The sequence below is a fragment of the Sciurus vulgaris genome (genome assembly GCF_902686455.1).
Source record: "Sciurus vulgaris genome assembly, chromosome: 17".
Classification (NCBI taxonomy): Eukaryota; Metazoa; Chordata; class Mammalia; order Rodentia; family Sciuridae; genus Sciurus; species Sciurus vulgaris.
Genome location: NC_136478.1, coordinates 43,297,333 through 43,321,981, shown reverse-complemented (window position 1 = coordinate 43,321,981; position 24,649 = coordinate 43,297,333). Strand labels below are relative to the sequence as shown.

At 39.4% G+C, this 24,649-nt stretch overlaps 1 protein-coding gene across 1 annotated transcript in view; it reads left to right on the top strand.

Annotated features, from left to right (window-relative positions):
- Window positions 1–24,649, top strand: part of LOC306647672 (zinc finger protein 560-like) — a gene marked incomplete at its 3' end in the record, with an annotated part of 71,478 nt that overhangs the window by 45,166 nt on the left and 1,663 nt on the right. The window contains exons 6-7 of the mRNA XM_079117189.1: window positions 6,775–6,901; window positions 9,336–9,397. Coding sequence (XP_078973315.1) covers window positions 6,775–6,901; window positions 9,336–9,397 — 189 coding nt within the window. The remainder of the gene's footprint in view (window positions 1–6,774; window positions 6,902–9,335; window positions 9,398–24,649) is intronic.

Below are 24,649 nucleotides of genomic sequence, written 5' to 3'. Positions count from 1 at the left end.
TTCATCCTTATAAGTCTGATGATTCACTGCTTGGTGTGAGAACAGGAAGCTGGGACGCACATCTCAGCAAACCTAGAGATCCACCCATAGTTAATGATCAAATGTGAGCACAAGAGGACTTGCGGGAAGAAACAGAGTTGGGTAGAGGAAGCTTTCCTTGAAAATGCTGGCCGAGAAGGCCTGGAAGCGTGGTCTGACTGGGGCAGAGTGGCAGGGCTTATCCAAGTTTTACGGAGTAAGTTAGCCTGTGGGCCTGCAGTTGGGGAATGATTGGTCAGAGTTCCAGGAGATAGGAAGTGCTCTTACAGATTAGTAACCATTGTTGAGCTATTTGCATTTTTCCCAGAGGCATGAGGATGAGCCATCGGGATAAGGTTACATGCAAGAGGGTATATGGAAGAACAGTCACAGGCACCAGGACCTACAGGATGACTCGGGAAACTCAGTCCTTAAAGATCTCCCCCAGTGTCCACAATAATAACTGTGATAACGTGACAGCTGAATATTGAGACACAAGAGAGAAGACCCTGAAGTATTTAGAGGATGACCAGCAAGACCTTGGGGAGGAATCCCATGTGGCAGTGACGGCCAGGGATATCTTGTGATCCTGCGAGGGATTCCTGGAGGTGGTGTTGCCATTCACACTAGCATTCCAGTCAGAGTAGAAAGTTTTGGAGGAAAGCTGTATACACTCAGGGAGGAAGGCTGGGGACTGTCCCCCAGTTGATGTCACCGCCCCAGTAGAGATGTTAGGATGTGGTTAGTTGATCAGGGGCTCAGCAGGCAGTCTAAGCTTGGAGTTTGGGAGGCCCAACCTAGGTGAGGGAAACAGCATCTTGAAGACAGATGGACATTTACAGCTCCTGTACTCTGGGGTCTGCAGATCTCCCACCCCACCCGCACCATGTTCTTTCCTCCATTTCAACCCAGTTCAGGCCACTGGACTTGGACTTGGTGACAGCAGAAACAAAAATCAGTCAGGCCAGCCTTTTTATTAGGCCTCCTCCTAAGAGAAGGAAGATGCAGCCCTGGCCAGAGTGTCAAGCTGTCTCCCCAGACAGAGGGGGGAGCTGGTTCTCTTCCTGTGAGAGGGCTATTTGAGGCAGAGGTTTAGGAATGTTGGTTGTCTTCAGGTACATTCCAAAGATGCTTTTCTTTTCCTATGAGGACACCTTCACTGAGGAAGACACGGTCAGTTGGTCATCCTGGAGCCAAATGTTAGTTTTTCATGTTGATACCATGATACCATGCTCTGAGAAAGATGGACTGTTGCAGCTGTTAAAAGAACACAGAGGTGGAAATGGAAGAAAACAAACCATGGCAAGAGCGAGTGAAGGGCCCTGGGACCCACTGGCTGTTTCAATGGCTCCTCAACAATTTTTATCCTTTATGTTGTTTGTCCTTGGAGAGTCTTGGCAAGAACATCCTGGCCCTAGCGATGTACCTGGTCTCTGCAGCCAATAAGGGGGTGAGTAAGGCACATACCAAGCTTTTTGTATCTAATAAGCTGTGAGTTAAGGTGAGAGAGCAGAGAACACAACTTACGTTATCTTTTAATGGCTGTCAGGTCATGAGTGAAGACCCAGGAATATATTTGCCCTTCTTCCCTTTGGTGGTCTGTCTCAGATATATAATTGGCCACATGACCTGGGGATACCCCTGTGTTACCCATAGATATCAGGTAAAGGACAGCCTCAAAGATTACCTTGAGATTCTGTTCATCTGCTGCACAATAACCTCAGCCGTGTCCTCTGTCCCCAGACCACTCTGTTCCACAGCACTCAGCCAGATCTGTTCTTTATTTTTTATATTTTAAATTCTTTTAGTTGTCAATGGACTTTATTTATTATATGTAGTACTGAGACTCAAACTCAGTGCCTCACACATGCTAGACAAGCACTCCAACACTGAGCCACACCCCCAGCCCCAGATCTGCCCTACAATGGTTGCCTTTTGATGTGCTCTTTTGCTGGGAAGGCTTGCATCAAGTCTGTAATTGTGTCCACATCAATCAATGCATGTTTGACCCCTTCCGATAACATGACAGGGGCACTGTCTTCTTTTTATTGTTGTTCTGACTAGTCATACACCACAGTGGAATGCATTTCTACTCATTGTACACAAATGGAGCACGACTTTTCATTTCTCTGGTTGCACACAAGGCAGAGCCCACCATTCGTGCAGTCATACACTACAAAGGGTAATGATGTCCATCTCACTCCACCATCTTTCCCACCCCCATACCTCTGCTCCCCTCCTTCTCCTCTGCCCAATCCAAAATTCCTCCATTCTCCCCTTGCAGCCCACATTATGGATCAACATCCACGTATCAGAGAAAACTTTTGGCCTTTGGTTTTTGGGGATTGGCTTACTTCACTTTGCATGATATTCTCCAACTCCATCCATCTGCCTGCAAATGCCATAATTTCATTCTTTTTTTTTTAAGGCTGACTAATGTTCCATCATGTACACATACCATGGTTTCTTTATCCATTCATCTATTGAAGGGCATGTACATTGGTTCTAAGCTATGGAACCAATAACTATGGTGAATTGAGCTGTTATGTACAGTGATGTGGCTACATCACTATAGTATGCTGATTTTAAGTCCTTTGGGTATAGACCAAAGAGTGAGATAGCTGGGTCAAATGGCGGTCCCAGTCCAAATATTCTAGGGAATCTCCATACCACTTTCCAGAGTGGTTGAACCAATTTGCAGTCCCACCAGCAATGAATAAGTGTACCTTTCCCCCCACATCCTCACCAACACTTCTTGTGTTCTTGATAATTGCCATTCTGACTGGAGTGAGATGAAATCTTACAGTAGTTTTGGTTTGCATTTCTCTAATTGCTAGAGAAGTTAAACAGTTTTTCAAGTATTTGTTGATCAAATGTCTATCTTCTGTGAAGTGTCTGCTCAGTTCCTTAAGGGCCACTGTATTCTGGCATTGCTGAAGAGAGACATCACTTCTTTTGACGTGCTCCTTAGCGGCACCCAGTCATCACTGAGAGCAGGCAAGACAGTTCTGGCATGCAGCAACCACATCAGTCATCTTTATGGGCGGTCCCTAGAATGTCACAGCTGGCACGGTCTTTTTACCTGCATGTTTTAATCTAGATGTAGTGACCTAGGTAACTTTGGAAATGGTAGAGTCTGTTTTACTAAAGGCAAAATGAATTACAAATATGCATTTTAATTGACAAAGTTGTTCCCATGAAGGTACAAGTTACTAATCCTGGTACTGAGTGAACTCTTAAGTTCAAGTTAACTGCTGGAACTTAATTCAACTATTAAATAAATGGATGGTGGATAGTGGAAACAAGGTTTCTCAGCATTGGAGTAGGAATTTATAGACAAGCAAGGGGATGATGCTAGAATGATCTATGTGTTAGTGAATTAGAGTCAGAAACATCAGTAAGAACTCACGTTTAATTTAGTACAGATAACACAATTATGGTATGGATGATATTATAGTATATACATAGATGTTTCTTTGCTCTGTCAACTGAGGAGACCTAAAAGAAATTGCACCCCAATAGCAATGAGCACACCTAGTGCCTAAATCTTCATTTTTAATGCAGTTCTCTAATAAAATAAACCAGAGTTCCTTGAAAAAATGGCTGATTCTAGGACTGGGACAGGAAATCTACAACATAACCGTGGAACATCTTGTAATGCCAGAAAAAGAATTCAAAAAAAGCAAAAATTAAAAATACTTACATACACAACAGGGAAATGTCAATGGGACACTGGACCAAATGTTCCTGTGACCAAAACTGGAATAATTTGAGAATAAATAAATAAGCGTCTGTGTATGTGCATGCATATATAAATAGATACAGATATATATATATATATTACTTAATGTTATGTATCTATGTGTGTGAATGCATTATAACCCAAAGAGTAAAATATAAAAGCATATCAGTACATAAAGGTATAAATAATGATCAAGTAAGTTAACGCAGGAGCAATGTGAAAAACAGAAAGTCTGGTGGTTCACTTTCAGAACACAGTATTTAGCTTTAAATGTAAAATGACTTGGGAGGTAAGAAAGGCAACTGGAAAGTTACAAGCAGTTAACACCAGGGTGTAAAAATTCACAGCCCCTGACAAACAGGAGGTGAGAAAGAAGGGACCTGACCTGACCAACAGAGCTCAACTGTGTGCCAAAAGACACTCAATCCAAGGGGAACAACTAAAGGTACATTTCTTAACCCAATAGGCAACAGTAAAACTTAGGTAAAGATTATGCATCCCATAGTACTCAGTCAATGAGGAACCAGGGGAGGGATCTTGCTGTCTAGGGAATAAAATGCTGGTTTTAGCCAAGCCATGTGCCCCTGACCACCATCTAGACACCCAATCTTGCAAGAATATCATTAAAGTAAAGCTACCCTTTTTACTGTACCTTGTGTCTCTTAGTTCATTTTTGGATTTGGACAGGTAAGTGTGTTTCTCACAGCAAGAAGAGACAAATCTCCTGTGCAGAATTCCAAATAAATTAGGTAGAAACTCTATGAAGGAGAGTAAGGGAACTATAACTCTCCACTCCTTAAATATGGGCTATACACAATGACTTCCTTTCAAAGGTACAGTATGGACAATGGGGGCAAAGTAACTTCACAGCAGAGAAATTTGAGGAATACTGTTTCAGCCAGGTGATTAAGTCACATTGCTGGTATATATGCATCCTTAATATGATGTAATAACAGTGGAACTCTTCATCTGTGATCTTCTTCCCCCCATCAAAAAAAATCCATAACTTATTGAGGAAAACCTGTAATCATGAGAAAATCATCTAACAATTTCCAGCAGAAGGACATACTACGATACACCTGACCAGTACTCCTCAAAACTGTCAGTCACCAAAATCAAGCAAGGTCTCCATCTTTCCATCTCCTCACTACCTCCAAGATAACCATCATTCTTTTCCTTCTATCTCTGTGTATTTAACTTTTTTAGATTTCACATACAAGGAAAATCATGCAGTAATTTTACAGTACTTTTTTTGGTTGGTTGGTTGATCATATTGGGGGCGGTTTCCATTGTTCTGGGGGTGGACACAGGGCCTTCTGCATGCTAGGCAAAGCACTGTGCCACTGAGCTACAGCCTCGGTCCCTGTTCTTTCATTCTGCAACAGGGTCTCACTGATTTGCCCAGGCTGGCCTTGAATTTGTGATCCTCCTGCCTTAGCCATCCAAGCAGCTGGGATGGCAGCCATATGCCACCATGTCCAGCTCATGCAGAAGTTTTATTTCTGTGTCTGTCTTATCTCACTCAACATAATGTCCTCCAAGTCCATCCATGTTGTGGCAAATAGCAGGATCTCATTCTTTTTTAAGTCTGAGCAATATTTCTTTGTGTATGCATATGTGTGTATCAGTGTTTATCCACTCATCTGTCAACAAACACTTCAGTGGTTTCCATATCATGTCTGTTACAAATAATGCAACAATGGACATGCAAGTGCAGATACCTTTACAAGATGGTGACTGTATTTCCTCTGGGGGTATAATGAGAAGAAACATTGCTGGGTCATATGGTAGTTCTATTTTTAATTTGTTTAGGAATCACCAGACAGTTTTCCATATGGCTGCACCAATCCACACAGAATTCAGTAAAGGAGGAAATATGGAGCTATAGGTCAAAGGACACATAGTACATATGTAGAATGAGACATCTAGAGATCTAATAAACAATGTGAGGTCTGCTGTTAATAATACTGTTTTTTTGCCCAAAATTTAGATTTTAGGTGCTTGTTGCAAAATAGTGGGTAACTGTGATATTATGAATACATTAATTTGCTTGACTACAGCAACAATTTCACTGTATTTATATCACACCTAAATATATACAAATATATATTTAAAACAACAAACAAAATCTGAGAAACTGTAATAGCTAGGAGACATAACTAATGCAGTATATATTCTGGATGGGCTCTTGAAATAGGAAAGTTATATTCAATAGATAACTAAGAAAATCTGAATAAACTGTGGACTTTAGTTAATAATAATGATTCGATATTGATCTCTTAACTGTAACAAATGTACCACACTAATGTCAGATGCTAACAATAAGTGAAATTGTATTGTGGAAGGGTGTTAATATAAGATCTCTGTATTATCTCCAGAAGTTTTCTATAAATATGAAACTGTTATAAAAAATAAAGTCTACCAATTAAAAAAAAAAAAAGAAATTTTGAAACTCTGAGAAAATTCTTACATAAGCCAGTCAATTCAGTATTTGTTTTTTGAAACATTTCCTCTTTAATTCTCTAGCAACCTGCGATGTGGAAACTATTATTGTGTCAATGGAGAAGTTAAGGCTCAAATGTGATGACTTTCCCCAAATCATGCACCCAGTAAATCTTGGTTTCTAGAAACTGGACTGAAACCGGGAGTTTGGCTTCAGAGCTCAAACACATGAATCCCTCAGCAAGGTGCTAACACATACCAGGGACACTGAGCATCTGTTGCTGCTGCTGCCATTATCTTCGTTGGAATTTTTGTCAATATTTCCTCATTCTCTGACATACCAGAGAATAACTGCACCTTGAAGTTCCCTGTGTCAATGATTTCTCCCACAGCTTCCCCACAAGATTCAAAGGCAGCATCTGCCTCCACGTGCATGTCACAGAGCTCAGCTCACGCACTAGATATGCTTGATGTTTCAAGCCTTGTGTCTCTCTACACCTTTACCAGTGGTCAGGCAGTAGACTCTGATCTCATCCTGCTCAAGGACAATATGTCTGTCTTTGACTTTTCAGTTGTCCATGGCCTTCCAGTATTTAGCCATGATCTTCACCTGGGAGGAGTGGGGGAAACTGGACCTGGCCCAGAGGACCCTGTACCAGGAGGTAATTCTGGAGACCTGTGGGCACCTGGTCTCATTAGGTAAGGCTCGTCTCTCTCCCATGTGTGGACAGCTTCTTCATTTTCCACTCTTACTTCAGGTCTGGCTGGTAGGAAAGGCCTCTGGAGCCCACTCTCCCTCCTGCCCCAAATTCCTGCTGTTTTTGTTTCACTTCCTCTACCTTAGTATCCCTGTCTACTCAGGCACCGTGAGGGGCCGAATACAGGAATTGAAATCAAGAACTAAGCCCACTCATTTCTAATATCTATCTCAGGCTGGCCTTGGTCTCAGGTCCTTAGTCCTGATTCTCACCAGAGGGAGGCTGAATGGGCAAGCTTTGTTGGTTAGGTGTTCCCACAACCCAGTTTGCTTGGACCGCAGATGATGGTCCGTTCTCAAAAGAGTCCATGAATCCATCAGGCCAACTGGCAACTTTCTATACTACACAGTCTCCATTAAACTTATTTTTACCTGATGTCTACATAATTATCCTTGATTCACAAGGCCTGTGTCACTTAGGTTAATATGATTTTAAAAGGTGCACAAATATATTATCAATATATCATCGATGGCATTGAATGGATACCTTTAGGCTTCTTTCTGATTGTTGTAAGGAGAAAGTCTTGGTTTAGTGATGAGTCTCTGATGCCTACCTTTTGCTAATTTTCTTTTTCAACAGAGGAAGTAGCACTAACTTATAGCACAAGACAGGCCACATAAGCTTACTGGAATTTATAGCATTAGTTTTATCTCATTGTTGTATTGTGATGGCAACATAATTATGAAAAGTGAAACTAGTTTTCCCATTTATAAGCCATACAAGATTCCCTTTCTGAAGAAATCTATTTAAGTAAACCAAATGTGCATCAGATTAAAGAAAAATAGTTTGTAGCAATGGCCACCCTAATGTCCCTAGATCACTAACGCCGTGTCAAGCCCTGTTCCAGTCACTCCCCCACCCCACTGATTTAATCCTCACAACACCCCTTGTGAAATGTGGCCTTTTGTTGTTGTTTAAAGCTACGGACTCTGCACCCAGTTCTCGCCCCTGTAAAAATCTGCCGCCCAAGACAAGACATTTTTATCATTAGTTTTTTTTTTTTAATATGCTTTCTTTTTAAAAATTTTTTTAATTTTTATTTGTTCTAATTAGTTGTACATGAACGGTAGAATGCATTTATACTTTTTTATAGGTCATACATAAATGAAGTATAATCTCTAATTTTTCTGATTATACAAACTGTAGGATCACATCAGTCATGCAATCATACATGTACCTGAGGTAATGTCTGTTTCACTCTACTATCATTCTTATTTGAGGTATACCTAATATTTGGTAAAATGTATGATCCTAAGTGTCCAGCTGGATGCACATCTCATCTGTGGCATCCATTCATGTGATTTCCACCTGGATCAAGCTTGGAACATTCTCATCCCACCACAGATTTCCCCTACTCTCTCCTAGTCAGTTCCCCACAAAGGCACCACTCCAGTGACTTCTGTCCCTACAGATTAGAGTGGCCCCTTCTTGAACATTATATGAATGGATTCACATAAAGTATACTGCTTTGTGTGCTGGGTCTCTTGTTCATCATCCTGTTTGAGAAATTCATAGCACAGAGATTACTTTCTTTTCTGAGATCACTGATGCAGATGTTCCCTGGTTTATACATTTTTCCTTTACTTCACTCTGCATCCTTATAAACCATAGCTTCAGAATAGCTGCTTCCCCGAATAAAACAGAAAAAAGAACAGAGTCAGACATAGATAGTTTGAACTATGCTTTTCAATCCTCCCTGCACACTGGGAGAGCTTTTAGAGCCACTAATGTCCAGGTCTAATCCCCAGAGATTTTGTTCCATTTGATTCATGATCCAAAACAGACATTTCCAGGTAGGTTAATTAGAAAATAGCTTCTTCCAGAAAGGAAAAAGGAAAAGAAATATTGGACCAATCTCATATAAATCAAAGAGATATCAGTAGAGAAAAGGTCCCGAGGGTGGGAGGTGGAGAGGGAAGGATAAAGTGCTGGGGAGTGATATTGGCCAAATTGTGTTGTTATATTGTGTACGGTGTGCATGTGTGAATATGTGACAACAAATCCCATCAGTACATACAACTCTCATGCAACAGTTCTAAAAATGTGGGGAAAAATAGTTTCTTGAATGAAAGGTCTCATTCCTGGTGTCCCATGATTTGTGTAACTGAGGAAGGCTGTTCCTGAACAGTCAGATTCTTCAGGAGATCCGGGGATGTGGGTGTAATGGAGAGGGCCATCACTACCCTTTGCAGACTTTTGACACAAGGATGCTGTTTGTGCTCTTGGTTTCTAGGTTACAGGTCAGCATTTTCTTTGCATGGATGGAAGAAGTAGCCTCATTCTAAGATCTTGCTCTTATATTGAATACAGTAGTGAATATAGAGGTTCAGTTTTGTCTTTACCAAAACACTGCTGTCCTATTTCTCCATAATCAGGTTATCCTGTTCCCAAACCAGAACTGATCTGCCTGCCGGAAAATGAGCAAAATCTCTGCATGGTGAAGACAGGCCACTCCTAAAGTTACTGTTCAGGTGAGTGTCTGAGAGCCAGGCAAGTGGGAGATTCTTGTACCCCTTTGATCGCCTTAGTTGGGGACCTCTTTTGGGGAAGAGGAAAGGGACTTGTGACTTCCCTGGGGGCTTGGGAGGCCATGGAGCCCTTTGATCTATTCTTTCAGCCCCATGAGTTGATTGGTCCCATCTCAGTACATTGACTATATCATGGCATCTTTCTAACTTCACAGTGGAATATTAGTCATATTATACAGCTGATGAGCAATGCTTTTAATTCACAGATGCACTTCTGTCTCAGATCTTCATTTCATCAATTGTTGAAGCTATTTCACCTGAGATCACTTTTTATCATCCTTAAATAGAATTTCCTGAAGTAGAATTTTCCTAAATAAGAATTTCATCTCATGCAATTAATTTTCCATTAAACTTCTGTTTCAGCCTGAAGTAGTTTCATTTCATGCTTTCTTCAAAGACATTCTGGCTATGTATAGAAATTTAGGTTCATGGTTCTTTCTTCAGTAGTTTCAACTGATCCCTCCTGTGTCCTTGAATCATAATTATATATTGGGAGAGAGTGGTGATAGGTAACTTATTTTATTCGCAGCCTTCAATATTCGGTTAGGATGGGAGCAGAAGACCCTAACACTGAGACAGCAGTATGATTGGAGGGACTTAGGATGGTCATGGCCAGTAAAGAGGGAATGAGAGTATTAAGTGTGTAGGGAAAATAACATGGCTATCTGCTGACCAAATCATTGTGCTGTGCTTGGGATTGACTAGGTGCTCACCGTCCCTTTTTCCCTTCCTGGACCTGGCTTCCCTTACACTTAAATTGGTTCTCACTTAAGGACTGCAAGTTCAGGTAATGGAATAATTAAATCTTGATGAGGGTGATACCAGGTGACTCTGAACCACGGAACATCAGACTCTGCAATCTCTCAGTCAAAACTTTTGTGCCTCGTCTGGCTGCCCTGAAGGCCAGACAGGAGGCAGGAGGGAGGTGAAGTTCCTGAGAATTAGAGACTTGTCAACTGATGTCAGATACTTGAAATCATGTCATCTCCACCCTCCACTTTGGCCTGTGGGCAGTTAGCCAGGATGTTGTCAAGCGTTGAATCACACAGCCTGTAAGAATTCATCACAGGCAGGAGGCCTTTCTATGCTTCATGCATGATCTGTTTTTAAAAATAAAATTTTAAAAGGAGCCACATGTTACAAAGATGTGCTTTCATGCAAAACTTTGAATGATTACTGAGGCTACTTGCTTAATTACAGTGACTATATTTCACATTTCAACAAATATCCCAAATGCTATACAAAGATGTCTCTGACCTGTGGTATACCTGGACGCCTCATGATGGTTCATGGACACAGCCATTGCGTATCCAGTGAGTAGTGCACTGTAACATGGTATACTACATGTGTGCCAGGCCACGTGGAAAGCACTTTTTATATCCCTTCCCACGAAGTGTGTAGTATTATTTTACCTATGTTATTCACTGGGTTTTAATAAGTGTGTCTTTTCTCAAACTGAATCCAGCATCAAAATTCCCTGGAGGACTCATGGAAGCACAGATAACTGGGCCTACTCCCAGAGTTTCCAATTCACTAAATTTGAGTAGAATTTGCATTTTTAACAAATTATCAGGTGGTTCTCTTGTTAAAGATTTGATGATGACTGAATTAGAGCAATACCTAATGTTAGCACACAAAGACTCCAAAAGCATAGGATTTTCTTCATTTTTCCCCAAGTATCCAACAGGTGAGGAGACTGACCTCGGGACTCAGAGGCAGAAAAGTTAAGGAATTCATCTATTTTTAGAACCTGAGGGTGGGACATTAGTCTAGGTGGTCATGCATAGCAGGATGTGACCCCTTAAAAAGAAGGAAAATCCTGACTTATCAGTAAAACCTTGCAACACTATTTCCCAGAGACCCTTGGGGTGCTGGCTGACCATTGCCAAGGGAAACAGATATGGGACAGGAACTTCATTGTACAAAAGGGTTTCTTTGCCTCCACTGGAAGAGGGCATTTCCTGTACCCCACAAAGGTGGCAGTGGCTTTCTGGAGATGCTGTTAGGGATGTTCATTTGGCAGTGCTGGGTCACTCCACAGAGGTCAAGCTGATTCCCAGGCAGGTCTTCAGGAGTTTAAAAAATTTCATAGTACTTAGAAGGAAAAATAAACCAGATTTCATTCAGGGAGACTACTGCAGGAGGTGTAGAGACCACTTGGTCATGGGGTTTTGCAGTGGGGTAGAGAGATTAGGCTCAACTCCAAATATGACAAGGAAAAGTGGGGATTTATAGCCAAGGAGAAGGGTGCTGGTAGGTGCATGGAAAATTTCTAAAAGGAAGCATCAGAAATAAGGGGGCATTCAGGTTAAAGTGATTGAGGATTCTTGCTAAAATTGAAGAGACAACATGGAAGTCCAAAAGTCAAGTTCTAACTGAGAATAGAGTTTAGAAGAACATGCTAGAGTCCGGTCAAGTAGAGAATCTTTGTCAGGACTAAGCAGGGAAACAGTGCCAAGGGAAGGTCCTCCCTCAGCACCTTTGTATGAGCCATGATTCCCTAAGACAGGAGTTCTTCTGGGATCCTCCAGAGGTCTGCGCCCACCCTTCATCCCCACGATGCCACAGGCCTTGTGCCCAGCAGCACACCCCATCAGCCTCAGAACGAGGTGGGGAGCGGGTTGAGCCTGGGAGACACACCCATCTCTCCCCTGTCACGACCCTGCTGCATCCACTTGGTTCCCAGGTGGTCATGGTGCTGACAGGCCCAGTGAGTGAGTAGAAGATCAGGCCCTCAGGCGTTCACAGACTCCCACTACCAACTTCTTTGTGCCAAGACATAAAGAACGGTGTTGCCCTGAGCCTTTCCCCCGGCCCGCGTGTGGTAGATTTAGGAAGAGGAATTTTCTGGTAATGGTGGCAATGCTAGTATGTAGAAATAAAGGGGCCATTTGCTTGGGCAAACTGGTGGGGTAGCAGGCATCACATAGCAGGAAGACAGCAACGGTGAGAGGGTGCACATAGGGAAGGTCAGGGTGTGGCGAAGTGCCAGATTGTCCCAGGGAGGGTCAGTTTGAGAGGGGTGCTAAGGCTTAGCAGAAATGGAGGTCAAATTACAATATGACCCATGATGGAGCTTATTCACCCTCATGTGGCTCCGTCAGGACTTGGTGGTGACTGGACACTAGAAGAGACAGAATGGGAAACAGGAGAAAGAGGGTCTGAGGATGTTAGCCGTGTGCATGTTCTGAAAGGCTGAAGCCCCACATGGCCAGGTAAGAAGGTCTTCAGCGTCGGGTTGGTGCTGTCCTTGTCAGAGGGAACCACCAAAGGTGTATCGTGTTGGATTATGTCCCTCTCCCCACCAAAAAAAAAAAAAAAAAAACAGATGTTGAAGTCTTAATACTCAGTACCTCAGAATGTGACCTTGCTTGGAAATACGTTCTTTATAGAGGTAAGCAAGTTGAAATTAGGTCATTAGGGTGACCCTTCATCCAATATGACTAGTATCTGTATGAAAAGAGGGAATTTGGACACCAAGATAGACAGAGAGGGAAGAAAACAGGAAGATATACAGAGACCTCAGAAAACCTGGAATGGGACCACAGTTTGACTCAATTATCCCACTCCTCAGTATACACCCAAAGGACTTAAAATCAGCATACTACAGAGATATACCCACATCAATGTTTACAGCAGCTCAATTAACAATAGCCAAGGTATGGATCAACCTAGGTGCCCTTCAGCAGATGACTGGATAAAGAAAATGTGGTACACACACACACACACACACACACACACACACACACACACACACTCACTGGAATATTATTCAGTGATAAAGAAGAATGAAATTATGGCATTTGCCCATAGGTGGATGGAACTGGAGACTATCATGCTAAATGGAATAAGCCAATCCCAAAGAACCAAAGGCCAAATGTTCTCTTTGATACGCAGATAACACACAATAAGGGGGTGGAGGGAAGAACAGAAATCCATTGGATTAGACAAAAACGGATGAGGGGAAGGGATGGAGATGGGAATAGGAAAGACAGTAGAATGATTGGACATGACTTTCCTATGTTCACACGTGAACATATGACCAGCGTAACTGCACATCATGTCCAACCATGAGAATGGATCCTAATTAGAATAAGTTATATTCCAAGGATGTATAAAGTGTCAAAATACACTCATCATATATATCTAAAAAAAATTAAAAATGATCATTAAAAAAAGACAGAGAAAAGACAGCCCTGTGACTGAAGTGACACCTCTTCAACCAAAAGACACCAAAGATGATGGCACCCAACATCAGAAGTTAGAAGAGGCAAGGAAGGATTCTCCCCAAAGCCATTGGAGAGAGCATGGTCCTGCCAACACTTTGATTTCAGTCTTCTGGCCTCCAGAACTGTGAGACCAAAAAAAAATCTGCTGTTTTAAGCCACCCAGTTTATGGTACTTTGTTACAGCAGTGCCAGGAAACCCATGTACGTCTTGGACAGGATGAGATTGTCGTTGCTTTTACCGACTTTCTCTGAATTGCTGTGCACAGCAATTTTTTTTCACTAGAGCAGACATTTATTGAGCACCTATTAACTGCAAGGCACTGTGCTAGGTGCCACTGGAAATACAAAGAGGGAACACAGTCAGTCCCTGCCCGCAAGGAGCTCACAGTCTAGAGAGGGAGGTAAGACACAGTACACAATCAGCTGCAGCAACACCAGCCGGAGCCACAAGTGCTGGAAGCGAGACACTCTACATCCTTTTTCTGATTCTCTGTGTTTCTTTTCTTTTTCTAATTTCTTAATGTGGAACTAACATCCATGATCTGAGAACTTACTTTTTTCTCATGAATGTTTAATGTTTCAGATTTCCCTTTAAATGTGGTGTAGCTGTGTCCCATGCTTTTTAACGCTTTACGAGGTGTTCTTGATAAACAAAGGAATTTCATTCAATTAATGTATATAATTTGAAAGTTTAGAGCATACACACACACACCTGTGAAACCAGCATCACAATTAAGTGGTAAGCATACCCACCACCTCAGGAATCCTCCTACTCTTTTGCAATAAGAACACCTAACTTAAGATCTACTCTTTCAACATATTTTTAAAGTATGCAATACAATAGTGTTAACTACTAGTACTATGTCACGCAGCAGATCTAGAACTTATTCATCTTGCATAACTAAAATTTTATCTCTGTTAGTCAGCTTTTTGTTACTGTGACCAAGTAACCAGACAAAAACAACCCAGAAGAGGAAAGGTTTATTTTGCTTCATCGTTTCAGAGGTCTCAGTCCATAATTGGCCAACTCCATTGCTCTGGGCCTGAGGTGAGGCTGAACATCATCGCAGAAGAGTGTGGCACAGAGAGAGAGAGAGAGAGAGAGAGAGAAGCAAATTAGGACACTCCTGGTGATCCACATTCTCCAGTCATGCCCCACCTGTCTTCAAATCTACCAAATGGATTAATCCATTCATTATACGTTATAGCTCTCACAATCTAATCATTTCACCTCTGGACATTCCAAAATTAACAGGATCCATCCAAACCATAACAAAATCTATTGCACAGCAGCTCCTCATTTTCCCTTTTCCTGGTTCCTGGTACCCATCTTTCTACCCTCTGCTTCTGAGTTTGAATATTTTAGATATCCTGTGTGGGTGAAACCATGCAGTTCTGTCTTTCTGTGACTGGCTTATTGCATTTGTTATACTGCCCTCTGGGTTCATCCCTGTTCTTGCACATGGCAGAAAACCCCTCTCTTTAAGGCCAAATAATATTCCTTTTACATATAAGAGCAAAATTTTTTAGTTGGTAAGGTTTAATTTATCAGAATTTTCCCCTTTCATGCTTTTGTATCTTGTCCAAGAAGTCTTTGCCTAGGCCTTGGTTCTGATCATTTTCTCTTGTACTTTCTCATAAACCTTGTATAGTCATATATTTTACAATTCAGTCTGTGCTCCACTTTGAGTTAATTTTTATATAAGATATGAGGTTTAGGTGGAGCTCTGTCCCCCAATTACTCCCGCACTCTTTGTTGAAAAAAACTGTCCTGCCTCTATTTAATTGCTTTTGTTCATTTATTTAAAATCAGTTGATTGTCCTTTGGGGTCTGTTTCACAGTTTGACTGTGTGTATGTCACTTAGCCAACCCCACATTATTGGGTTGCTATAGCTACATGGTGAGCTTAACATCAGGTTGAGTGATTCCTCCTGTTTTATTCTACTTTGTCAAATTGTTTTAACTATTCTAGATCCTTTACCTTTCCAGATATATTTAAGGAAAAGTGAGTTGGTATTATTTCAGTGATTTTGATGGGCATTTTTTAAAGCTACAGATCACTTTGGACATAATCAACATTGTTACTGTGTTGACGCATAAAAATCCATGGACAGTGGTATCTGTCCATTCCTTTAGATCTTTGATATCATGCTTTGTGTTTTGTCATTTTTCACGAACATATTCAATACACATTTTGCACATAAGTATTCATATCTCTAGAATGATCGTAAATCATTGTGTGCTTTTACTTTCAAGTGTCTCCATGTCTGTTGCTAGTACATTGAAATGCAACCAAGTTTTGGGTGTTGACCTTAGGCTCTGCAATCTTACTGAGTTCACTTACTTTTTATTATTTTATTATTTTTTGTGGTTGTAAGTGGACATCATGCCTTTATTTTATTTGTGTGTTTTTATGTGGTGCTAAGGATCAAACCCAGTGCTTCCCACATGCCAGACAAGTGCTCTGCCACAGAGCTACAACCCCAGCCCTTCACTTACTTTGTTTAATAGTTTTATTGCAGATCACATGGGTTTTCTACATAGATTACCATGATCTGCAAATGTAGACGGTTTTCTTTCTTTTCTTCCTCTTCATTTGTATTTTATTTCCTGCCATACTTTATTGCCATGGCCAGAATTCCAGTTGTAATAAGAATGAGTAGTGCGATCAGATATCCTTGCCGTTTTCCCAACGTTAGGAGGCAAACATTTACTCTTTTGCCATTAAAATTGATGTTGCCTATAGACTTTTTCAGTAGACATTCCTTATGAAGTTGGAGGACTTTCTATTTTTAGTTAATCTAAAAATTTTTATCATGAATAGATGTTGAAAATATATTCTAATTTCCATTTTAACATTTCTTTGATCCATGGATAATTTATATTATTTAGATTCCATATGTTTGGAAGTTTTCAAGATACCATGTATTTTTCACTTTTATTGAATTCCATTATGGTTAGAAGACAAACCTTATGACTTAATTTTTTGAAATTTACTCAGACTTACCTTGTAGCCTTTGTGTATGGATTACATTGGTAATATGTTCCATGTTCACCTGAAACAAATGTGTACGCTGCTATTGTTGATTGTGGGATTCTGAATTTGTCAATAGTATTCTCTAAGTTTTGTATACTCTTACTGATTATCAATTTATTTATCTATTATTTGGAGGATTGTTGAAATATCTGAATAAGGAAGAGGATTTGAATATGCGGGTTTTTTTGTTTTGTTTTTTGTTTGTTTGTTTGTTTGTTTATTTTGCAGAGGTGTCTTGAATTTGAAATCCTCCTGCTCAGCCTCCTGAGCTACTGAGATTACAGGCATGTACTCCCACATTTGGATTCTCCATGCAGTTCTTTCAGACTTTGCTTCATATATTCAGAAATTACGTTATGAGGGGAATAAACATTTTTAATTCTTATGTTCTTTTTAAAAAACATTTTTAGTTGTAGATAGACACAATACCTTTATTTCCTCATTTTTATGTGGAGCTGAGGATTGAACCCAGTGCCTCTCATGTGCTAGTTGAGTTCTCTACCACTGAGCCACAACCCCAGCCCTAATTCTTATGTACTTTTAATGAGTTGATTCCTGTATCATAATGAAAAGATCTTCTTTTCTCTGGTACATTCTCTGCTCCAAAATCTACCTTGTCTGATATCGATGTAGCCATCCTAGCTTGCTTTTGATTACTGTTAGCAAGGTATATTTTTTGTTGTTGGGATATTTTGCTTGTCTATTTGTTGTGTTGTGTTTGAAGTAGGGTCTCACTGTGTTGCCCAGGCTGACCTCAAACTCCTGGTCTCAAGAAACCCTCCTACCTCAGCCTTCTCAGTAGCTGAGACTGTAGGCATGCACTGCTGTGCTTAGCTATAGCAAGGTTTACTTTTTTATTTTATTTGTGTCTTTATATTAAATTAGGTTTTTTGCAGGCACCATGTAGATGGATATTGCTTTAATATCCAATATGACAGTCTCCCTTTTTAATTGGGATGTTTATACCAATTGCTTTTAATATAATTATAAATAATTTGGTTTTAATTTGCCATCTTGCTATTTATTTTACATTTGTCCTAGCCACTTTTTGTTCCATTTTCTAGTTTTTTGCCTTCTCTGGAGTAATTGTTTTTTATAATGCCCTTTTATCTCCTCTGTTAATTAAAAAAAAGCTCTTTGTTGTGTTATTTTAGTAGTTACTTTTCAGTTTAATTTTCCCAAGTTGGTATAGTATTATGATATGTAAAAATGATAGTTACAAATGACTATAAGTCATTCTATTCATTTTTTGAGGAATTTGCTGTAGCAATAGTCCCAGCTACTCTGGAGGCTGAGGCAGGAGGAGTGCTTGTCCCCAGGAATTCAAGACCAGCTTATCAAATTTAAGGAATTTGGTTGGTAGATGAATTTGTATTCATCTACTAGAATCACAAAAATAAAAGTAAATTATCCAGTTGAAACAGTCTCTGCTTTGATTATTAGGACATAAAACTCCAGAACTTTTGTACTGATTCAAGAGCTGAAAAAAAATCAAGCTGATTCTTAAAATTCTAGGAATTCTCTTGAGGTATATGCACTCACAGTATCAAAAAATTGTTATTTTTTTTTCTTTTTTAAACAACTTTATTGAGGTATAATTCATATACCATATGGTTTACTATTTTAATGTATTCAATTCAATGGCTTTTATTATGTTCACAGAGCTGTACAACTATCACCATAATCCATTTTAGAACATTTTCATCTTGCCAAAAAGAAACCCATACACTTAGTCATAGCCCATTCCCACATTCCCCACTCCTGGCCTCCCCAGCCCTAAGCAACCACTAGTCTACTTTCCTTCTCTATAAATTTGCCTCTTCATATAACATGTAAATGAATCATATGTGATCTTTTGTATTTGGTTTCTTTCACTGAGCATGTTTCAAGGTTTATGCATGTTGTAACATGTATCAGTACTTTATTGCTTTGTATTGACAACAGTGGCCTATTGTATGGCTATAGTAAATTTAAAAAATTGTTATTTGATATGGGAAAATAATAATCAAAAACCATTAACTTTAATTTGGTCTCTGTCTTATATGAAGTGCACTTCAGAACCTTATGAAGTGCATACCTGTATCATACTTATATGTATACTTATATAACATATATGTTTACTGCGTGAATTCATAGAAATAGAAAAGGCAGTCATGAAATTCATTTGGAAAAATAAGAGGTCCAGAAGAGCCAAAGCAATCCTCAGCCAGAAAAGTGAAGCAGGAGGTATCACAATACCAGCTCTTTAATTATACTACAGAGCTGTAGTAACAAAAGCGGCATCATATTGGCACCAAAGCATACATGAAGACCTATGGAACAGAATAGAAGACACAGAGACAAACGCACGCAAATACAGTTATCTCATACTAAACAAAGGTACCATAACCATACACTGGAGAAAAAATAGCCTTTTCAACAAATGGTGTTGGGAAAACTGGAAATACATATTAATAAAATGAAATTAGACCCCTACCTCTCATTCTGAACAAAACTCAACCCAAAGTGGATCAAGGACCTAGGCATTGGACCAGAAACCCTGCACCTACTAGAAGAAAAAGTAGGTCCAACTCTCTATCATGTTGGCTTAGGACCTGACATCCTTAACAAGACTTCTAAAGCGCAAGAAATAAAATCAAGAATCAATAAATGGGACTGTATCAAACTAAAAGCAAAGCAAATGATCAAGAAACATGGAGAGAAAGCCTACAGAATGGAAAAAACACTTTGCCAACTGCATCTCAGAGAGAGCATGAATCTCCAGGATATATAAAGAACTCAAAAAACTTAACATAAAAAAAAAACAAATAACCCAAACAATAAATGGAAAAAAGAACTGAACAGACACTTCACAGAAAAAGTATGAGTGGTCAACAAACATTTAAAGAAATGATCAATATCGTCATCAATTATAGAAATGCAAGTTAAAACTACACTGAAATTTCATCTTGCTGCAGTCAGAATGGCAATTATCAAGAATACAAATAACAATAAATGTTGGCAAGGATGTGGGGGAGAAGGTCCCTCATACATTACTGATGGGACTGCAAATTGGTGCAACCACTCTGGAAAGTAGTATGGAGATTCCTCAGAAAACTTGGAATGGAACCACCATTTGACCCAGTTACTCACTTCTCAGTACATCCCCAAAGGACTTAAAATCAGCATTCTATAGTGACACAGCTACATCAATGTTCATAATAGCTCAATTCACAATAGCTAAGCTACCGAAACCAAAACAGATGCCATTCAATAGATGAATGGATAAAGAAAATGTGGTACATATACAGAAGGGAATATTACTCAGTCATAAAGAAGAATGAAATTATGGCATTTGCCAGTAAATGCATGGAGTTGGGGACTATCATGCTAAGTGAAATAAGCCAATCCCAAAGAACCAAAGGCGGACTGTTCTCTCTGATATAGAGATGCTGACTCACAATAGGTGGAGGGGTGGGAGGTTCACCAGAGTAGACAGGCGCAATGGGGGAAAAGGGTGGGTGGATGGGAATGGGCAAGACAGTGGAATGAATCAGACATAATTTTCCTATATTCACATATGAATACACAACCCATGTAACTCCAAACAAATGGGAAGTTATACTCCACGTATGTATGATATGTGAAAATGCTTTCTACTGTCATGCACAACTAAAAAGAACAAATGAAAGAAGTTCAAAAAAGTCACAATTTACATAAAAACAATTTACAATAGTTACATTTAGATGTGTTAAAGAAAGACGTGGAAATATAATTAATGGCAATACAGCACTTTATTATTATTAAATAAAAACATGCAAAAAATAAATTTCATTACTTAAGATAGAAAATGAAGATAATCAAATGTATTCTTACTTTGGATATTCACCTATTAAATATGTATTTTATCTAATTTCCTGTCATACAAATATTTTTTAAACACTGAGAAAAAATGTCTAAAATATTACCTCAATTTTTAGCATAAAACTAATTTCATTTATATATTTCATGAGTTTCTCTTGAACCCTAAATCTGATTCTCTTCCTTTAGATATATTCCTATTTCCAGATTTCATATTTTCTCTTCTCAGAGATATTACCTGTTTTTGCAGTAACTATAGATTCACAAGAAGTTGTAAATACAGCAGAAAGGTCATATTTACCCCTTCACTTGGTTTCTCCCCAGTGATCACTGCTCAGATAACTAAGAGATACTATAAAAACCAGGAGTTTAACCTGGGTGCAGTCTGGTTGTGCGTGAAGCCACCTCATGGCATCAGAATGTGTAGGGTCAGGTGACCACCAACTGCACTGAAGATGCAGAACCACCTGGGGATAGGAATTTCATCCCCACAAACACCTCCTTCAGGGGCTGGGGTCGTGGCTCAGTGGTAGAGCAAGGCCTAGCACATGTGAGGTGCTGGGTTCGAGACTCAGCACCACATAAAAATGAATAAAATAAAGTCCATTGACAACTAAAAAAAAAATGAAAATCTCCTTACTTTATACTCCTTGATAATCTCCTCCTATTACCCCTCACACTGGCAACCCAGGAATCCTTTCTCCTACATCTTTACTGTTGTCCTTTTGAGAATGTTTTGTGAATAGAATAAAAGAGGAAGTGACTTTTGGCTATTTTGATTTGTTTGTTGGTTGCAGTGTTTGTGCTGAGCAGGAACTCTACCACTGAGTCACACTCCCAGCAGAAAGTGGGCATTTTCAGATTGACTTTTTTTCACCCAGCATAATGCCCTTGAGAGCGATTTAAGTTGTATCAATAACTTGTTCTTTTTTATGGCTGGGTTTTATTCAGTGGTATGAATGTACCACGCTTTATTTAGCCATTCACTTATCAAGGGACATTTTGGTCATTTTCAGGTTGAGGTTACAATGACTAAGGTTGCTATGGACAGTTGTGTGAATATTTCTGTGTGAATATAAGTGTATCAGTCAGAGTTCTCTAGAGGAACAGAATCAACAGGGAGTATGATTATAGAAAGGGGACTTATTAGATTGGCTTACGCAACCAGAAGCTGGACAGTCCACAATGGCTGTCTGCAGGTTAGAGAGCCGGAAGAACCAGTAGCTGCACAGTCCAGGAGGCAGAAGCCCCAGAACAAGAGGATCAACACTGCTGTCCTAGTCCAAGACCAAGGCTTCTGGAAACTCCCTGGAGAATCACTGGCAGAGTCCGCTTTGGAAGAGTGAAGAAGCGAGAGTCCCATATCCTCAGACGATCGAAGCAGCGATCAAGAACCCGTTCAAGAAGAGCCGAGCTGCATCTGCTTCTGCTTCCTTGTCTTCCAACTCTCATTCCAACCAAGCCACCATCCTACTGGGCGATGCTGCCCACGCTTAGGGAGGGTCTCAGCTTCAGTTCACTATCCCACATTGCGGTCATTCCTAGACACGCCCCCATGGACACACCCAGAGGCCTCTTAATCATCGGCATCTCTTAATCCAATCAAGTTGACAATTCTAATTAACCATTACAATAAGTTTTCTTTTTCTTGGGATAACTGCTCGGGAAGACAATTGCTAGGTTTTCTAAGACACTGCTTAACTAATTTCTAGAGTGACTATACCATTTTACATTCCTACCAACTATGAATGAGAGCTGTAATTTCTCCTCAATCTCACCAGTATTCTGTGTTGTTAGTTTATTGGATTTTTTTTTTCTTTTTAGCCATTCTAGTGACACTTAATTGTGAACTTAGTTTGTATTAGCCTAATATTAATAGCTGGTGATGGAGAACATCTTTTTGTGTGCTTATATGTATATCCTCTTTGATGAAATATCTCTTGGCTTTTGCCTGTTTTTCTAATTGGATTGTCTAGTTTTTAAATGTTGAATGTTATTTATATATTTTAAGTTATGAGGACTCAGTCAGGTGGCTTGAAATTATTTTCTCTTGGTCCATACCTTATCTTTTCATTCTCTTAATACGGTCTTTTTAGAGCAAAATTTTTAAAAATTTTGCTGTAGACTAGTTTATTGATTTTTTTCTTTTCTGTATTACATTCTTTGTATTATACTTTTGGTGTCATCTCTAAGATTCCTCCTCAAGACCTATGTCCCAAACATTTCTTCCTTTATGCTAAAGTTTTATGGTTTTTCATTTTACATCAGTTTGTGATTAATTTTGCAATATATTTTGTATAAGATGTGAGGTTTAGTTTAGGTTTTGTTTTAGGTTGTTTTTGCTTTGAAAGAGGGTCTCACTATGTTACCTAGGCTGACCTTGAATTTCTGGGAAAAGAAATCTTCCTGCCTCAGCCTCCCCAATAACAGGGTCTAGTGTACACCCATCTTGTTAAGATTCCTATTTTTTTTTTTTTAGGCTCTGAAAATCCAGTTGCTCCAGCATCATTGATTGAAACAACTATCCATCCTCCACTGAATTCCAATTAGTTTTCTATACTTGCATGGGGCTATTTCTGGGTTCTCTGTTCTATTCCATTGATCAAGTGTTAGTTTCTCTGGCTGTACCTCACAGGATTGATTACTATAGCTATTTAATAAATCTTGAAAATTAGAGTGATCCTTCCCACATCATTTTTCTTTTTCAGAAGTTGTTTTATCTATTCTAGCTTCTTTCCACAAAAATTTTAGAATGTTCTTGTCTATATTTACAAAAAAAGTTGTTATTTTGATAGGAATTTCTGTAAACCCATATGTCAATTGAAAGAGAATTGACATTTTGACTATGTTGAGTCCTCCAAATCATTAACACAAAATATCTTCCATTTATTTGATTTTAAAAACACAGTAAATAATGTACTTATAAACTCTTTGATCTTCCACTTGGACAATATAGGGGATTTAGAACCATTTTCCCCATATTAGTTTATGAGTTATTGAAGATATACACAGTAATTCCATCATTCTAACTTTGACAGGAAATAAAATTATTTTATATAGCTAATTAATGATCGTTTAAATCTGCCATTTTATCTCTACCTGTATCCTCATTCTTTCTATCATTATAGGTTTTTCAATTAGAATCACTTTGTTTTGACCTTAAAGAGATTTTTAGGATGTCATTTTATGTGATTATTTGTCATCATATTTCACGTTTGGGGCCTTTAGTAGTCTTATTTCACATTGTTCTTAGAAGACATTTTTACTGTGAAAATAATAATCTAGTTTGGCAGTTGACTGTTGTTAGGTTGATTGATTTTTTTTTTTCTTCCAGCAGTTTGAATAGTCTTTCCATTATGTTCACCATATCAGGTATGCTAGAGGTAATTTTTAGCTCTGTTTAGAGCTTTCTAATCTTAGAGGAACAAAATCTAAACTGGAGGCATAACATAACACTCCACCTTGAGATTCTAATACTTAGATGAAGTCAGAGTGGGAGTCTGGGTGGGAGTTTTGATTTGTCATAGTAAGGAGGAAATGAGAGTGCAGAAGGTGGAGACTATGTAATAAAACAGATATCAATGGTTACGTTAATGCATTAGGCTAGAAAATGAATGGGTGCTTATAAGTTCCATTTTCTCTTTCTGCTGCTCTGGAGGACAGCATGTCCCTGGATTGGGAGACTATGTGAATGAGTTCTGGACAATGGAATAAGAGCAGAAATGACTATGAAATTGTGTCTTTGCTGTTCCCTCTATTTCTGTTCCATCCTGGAGATGTCTCTTTGAACTTGTTGGTTTCACTTTTCACAATGCCCAATGTGCTAGTCAGCTTTTTGTCACTGGGACAAAATACCTGGGAAAATCAACTTAGAGGAAGAAAGATTTATTTGGGCTCACAATTTCAGAGATTTCGGCTAATCACTGCTTTGGGGGCCTACGATGAGGCTGTGTATCATGGCAGAAGGAGTGGTGGAGCAGATGTGCTCTTGGAAATCAGGAAATAGATAGGGGAAAAGGGGGCAGAGACAAGACATACACTTCTAGGGCATGTT